This window comes from Arachis ipaensis, chromosome B05, assembly GCF_000816755.2.
Source record: "Arachis ipaensis cultivar K30076 chromosome B05, Araip1.1, whole genome shotgun sequence".
In the NCBI taxonomy this organism is placed as follows: Eukaryota; Viridiplantae; Streptophyta; class Magnoliopsida; order Fabales; family Fabaceae; genus Arachis; species Arachis ipaensis.
Genome location: NC_029789.2, coordinates 4,470,011 through 4,473,296, shown reverse-complemented (window position 1 = coordinate 4,473,296; position 3,286 = coordinate 4,470,011). Strand labels below are relative to the sequence as shown.

Sequence of the window (3,286 nt, the reverse complement as noted above, 5' to 3'; positions counted from 1 at the left end):
AATTAATTCTATATTATAATATTTTAAATGATATAAAATTTTATAAATATAACTTACAATGTGTAAACTTTTACTCTAACAGCAAACTTTATAGTTTATATATAAGAAAAAACACACTAATAAAAAATTAGTCAACAACACATAAATTTAGATAGTTATATGCACCCGATGAAAATTGGTTGAAACTGCATCATCATACAGAAAACCAAACTATCTAAACCTGAAGAATAGGACATAATTTAATTTGGGTACTCGATAATTGAGGAATTAATCGAGACAAATTAAAAGCATGATAAATAGTGAAGGAAATAGAGTTCCAATGTTGGGGGTAACATATATATACCACGTAGACTTTATCCTTACTCTTGGATCACAAATCTCATCCACTGAATCTAAAAATCTGATCTTACTTTTTCGTACTTCACTGAAACACATTTCATCATCGTGCTAGCTTGTTAGTTTTCTGTCACAGCAAACATGGCTACTGCAGTAACTGCTGCAGTCTCATTTCCATCCACTAAATCCACCTCTATTCCAACCACAACAACCTCTATTGCTTCCCCACATAGACTCCTCTTCAAAAAGGTACATCTTTTGAAGCACTTAATTAAGGGTGCAATTCAAGAACTATGAATATGATGATCTGTGGTGGTGTTTGTGAATTGCCAGGTTACATTGCAGTATAGAGATGTTTGTATCAGTGGAAGAGTGGTTCCCATCAGAGCTCAGGTCACAACTGAGGCACCTGCTAAGGTTGAAAAGATTTCCAAGAAGCAGGAAGAAGGTGTTGTTGTGAACAAGTTCAAACCCAAGGAGCCATACATTGGAAGATGCTTGCTCAACACTAAGATCACTGGGGATGATGCACCTGGTGAAACTTGGCACATGGTCTTCAGCACAGAGGGTATTTATTTATATAACCATGCATGCTCTCATCCCTTTTTACAATTCAACAAACATTTGATTGTAATTATTGTTTCAGGAGAGGTTCCTTACAGAGAAGGACAATCAATTGGGGTGATTCCAGATGGCATTGACAAGAATGGAAAGCCTCACAAGCTCAGATTGTATTCTATTGCTAGCAGTGCTCTTGGTGATTTTGGAGACTCAAAAACTGTGAGTCCTATTTTGGAGACCTATACATGATTTGGGTTTTACCCTTTTGTTCCATTCATACTTCAATTTCTCTGCAATCTCATATATTTGATATGATGCTTTCATTCACTCACCCAGGTTTCTCTATGTGTGAAACGTCTTGTATATACAAACGAAAATGGAGAACTTGTCAAGGGAGTCTGCTCAAATTTCCTATGTAAGGATTAATAGTTTGAGTTTTCAATATTTCTGTATTATGTTTCTTAAAGAAATTCAGGTTTAAATTTTAGCCTTTCTTTTTGGAACTTATGTTGCTGTTTATTCAGGTGACTTGAAACCAGGAGCTGAAGTAAAGATTACTGGACCTGTGGGGAAAGAAATGCTTATGCCAAAAGATCCCAATGCTACTATCATCATGGTACATCATCATTTTAATTCAAAAATGCAGTGTTTGATGATCCCTTTGTTTACTCACCATTGCTGTTTTGAATTTCATAGCTGATCATGCAAATTTTTCTATGCAGTTGGCAACTGGAACTGGAATTGCCCCATTCCGTTCGTTTTTATGGAAAATGTTCTTCGAGAAGCACGATGATTATAAGGTAAGTGAGCCACAAAAAAATTGAAACTAAATCTGATGCCTAGACAGTGAAAATGGCTATGTAAATACATTGTATGCATATGCTCAAAGTCTATGATGCTGCCCAATTTCATTCCAACTAAATGGAAATGCTTAATTTTATCTTTGTGGATATTTTAAGAATTATCAACTATGCTTAGCTAGTAAGCATAGGCAAAATAAAGCATTTGTTGCTTTAGAAACAAGAAAATTTTAATATGCTAAATATGTTTGTATCTGCTGGTTTTATTTGACCAGTATCACCTTAATAAGTGTAGTCCCTTATGTTAGATGCAATTATGAAAGGCTATAATAAGGAAATAAAATTACATTGTTGCTAATAAGTATAACTTGTAAATGTTTTAACTAAGCAATAGTTCATAATTAAATTAACCAAGTTTTGAGACATGATTTAATTCTATGCAGTTCAATGGTTTGGCATGGCTCTTCTTGGGTGTCCCTACAAGCAGCTCACTGCTATACAAGGAGGTGAGGTGGCTATACAAAATCATGTTTTTGTGGGACATGCATTTGCTGATAGATATTAATAACTGTTAACCTTTGCATGGGGCAGGAATTTGAGAAGATGAAGGAGAAAAACCCTGAGAAATTCAGGCTTGACTTTGCAGTGAGCAGAGAGCAAACAAACGAGAAGGGAGAGAAGATGTACATCCAAACCAGAATGGCTCAATATGCAGAAGAGCTTTGGGAGTTACTTAAGAAAGACAACACTTTTGTATACATGTGTGGACTCAAAGGCATGGAAAAAGGAATTGATGACATCATGGTTTCACTTGCTGCCAGAGATGGTAACAAACATGAATCTACTTTGTCACTTTAACTTGGATTTTATCAAGAGAAAAAACTTGATTGATCATGGTGTGTTCTTTGTGTTGTAGGCATTGATTGGACTGAATACAAGAGGCAATTGAAGAAGGCAGAGCAATGGAATGTGGAAGTCTACTAATTTATATGATCACTTTCTGTAGATATAAAGTCATGTTAGTTTTTCTATGATCATCATGATTTTCTCCTCCTTCATGAAACCACTTCATCATTTTGAGGGTCATACAAATAATATAGATGAAGGCAACATTGTTTTATTTACCAGTTTCCTACCATATCTTTTGTGAGGATTTCTTTAATACCATATAGTTTCCTTAATGATTAAAATCATAGTTTCGACACAGTATAGTTATAAAGCAATATTTGTTTTCAGTAAGCTATTTTGTATCACTTTTGAGACATTTAAATTTAAATTGAAACTGAATTTGATTTCACAAACATTAGAAACATTCAGTAGTGTTGGTGCTTGAAGGTGGTCAATATAAGGGTTTGGCCATCAATAAATGAGTTTATGGTGGCTGAAGATCATGCCAAACCCCTTTAAGCTAGCCAAGCAAAGTTTCTTAATTGAATATCTTATTCTTGTTTAAATAAATTATGATTTAAATTGTTTCAATGGAACCAAATTTAGGTGTTCAACTGCTCATGGAAACTATATGCATATATAATCAATGAGGAAAATGCTATTTCAGATAGAATTTTTAGTTATTAGCAGAACTAATCTTA

General features: G+C 34.2%; 1 protein-coding gene across 1 annotated transcript; it reads left to right on the top strand.

Moving 5' to 3' along the window:
- Nucleotides 349-2,901, top strand: LOC107642574 (ferredoxin--NADP reductase, leaf isozyme, chloroplastic). Its single transcript, XM_016345970.2, has 9 exons — nucleotides 349-585; nucleotides 670-904; nucleotides 983-1,116; nucleotides 1,234-1,312; nucleotides 1,422-1,513; nucleotides 1,620-1,697; nucleotides 2,141-2,203; nucleotides 2,289-2,523; nucleotides 2,614-2,901. Exons 1-9 carry the CDS (start codon nucleotides 478-480, stop codon nucleotides 2,679-2,681), a joined length of 1,092 nt encoding a protein of 363 aa, XP_016201456.1. The 5' UTR covers nucleotides 349-477; the 3' UTR covers nucleotides 2,682-2,901.

Excerpts from the sequence above, each read along its gene's own strand:
- LOC107642574 (XM_016345970.2), top strand. The coding sequence starts at position 478 with ATGGCTACTGCAGTAACTGCTGCAGTCTCATTTCCATCCACTAAATCC. Across the intron at positions 586-669 it reads ATAGACTCCTCTTCAAAAAG|GTTACATTGCAGTATAGAGA; the intron begins GTACATCTTTTG and ends GTGAATTGCCAG. Across the intron at positions 2,524-2,613 it reads TTCACTTGCTGCCAGAGATG|GCATTGATTGGACTGAATAC; the intron begins GTAACAAACATG and ends TTTGTGTTGTAG.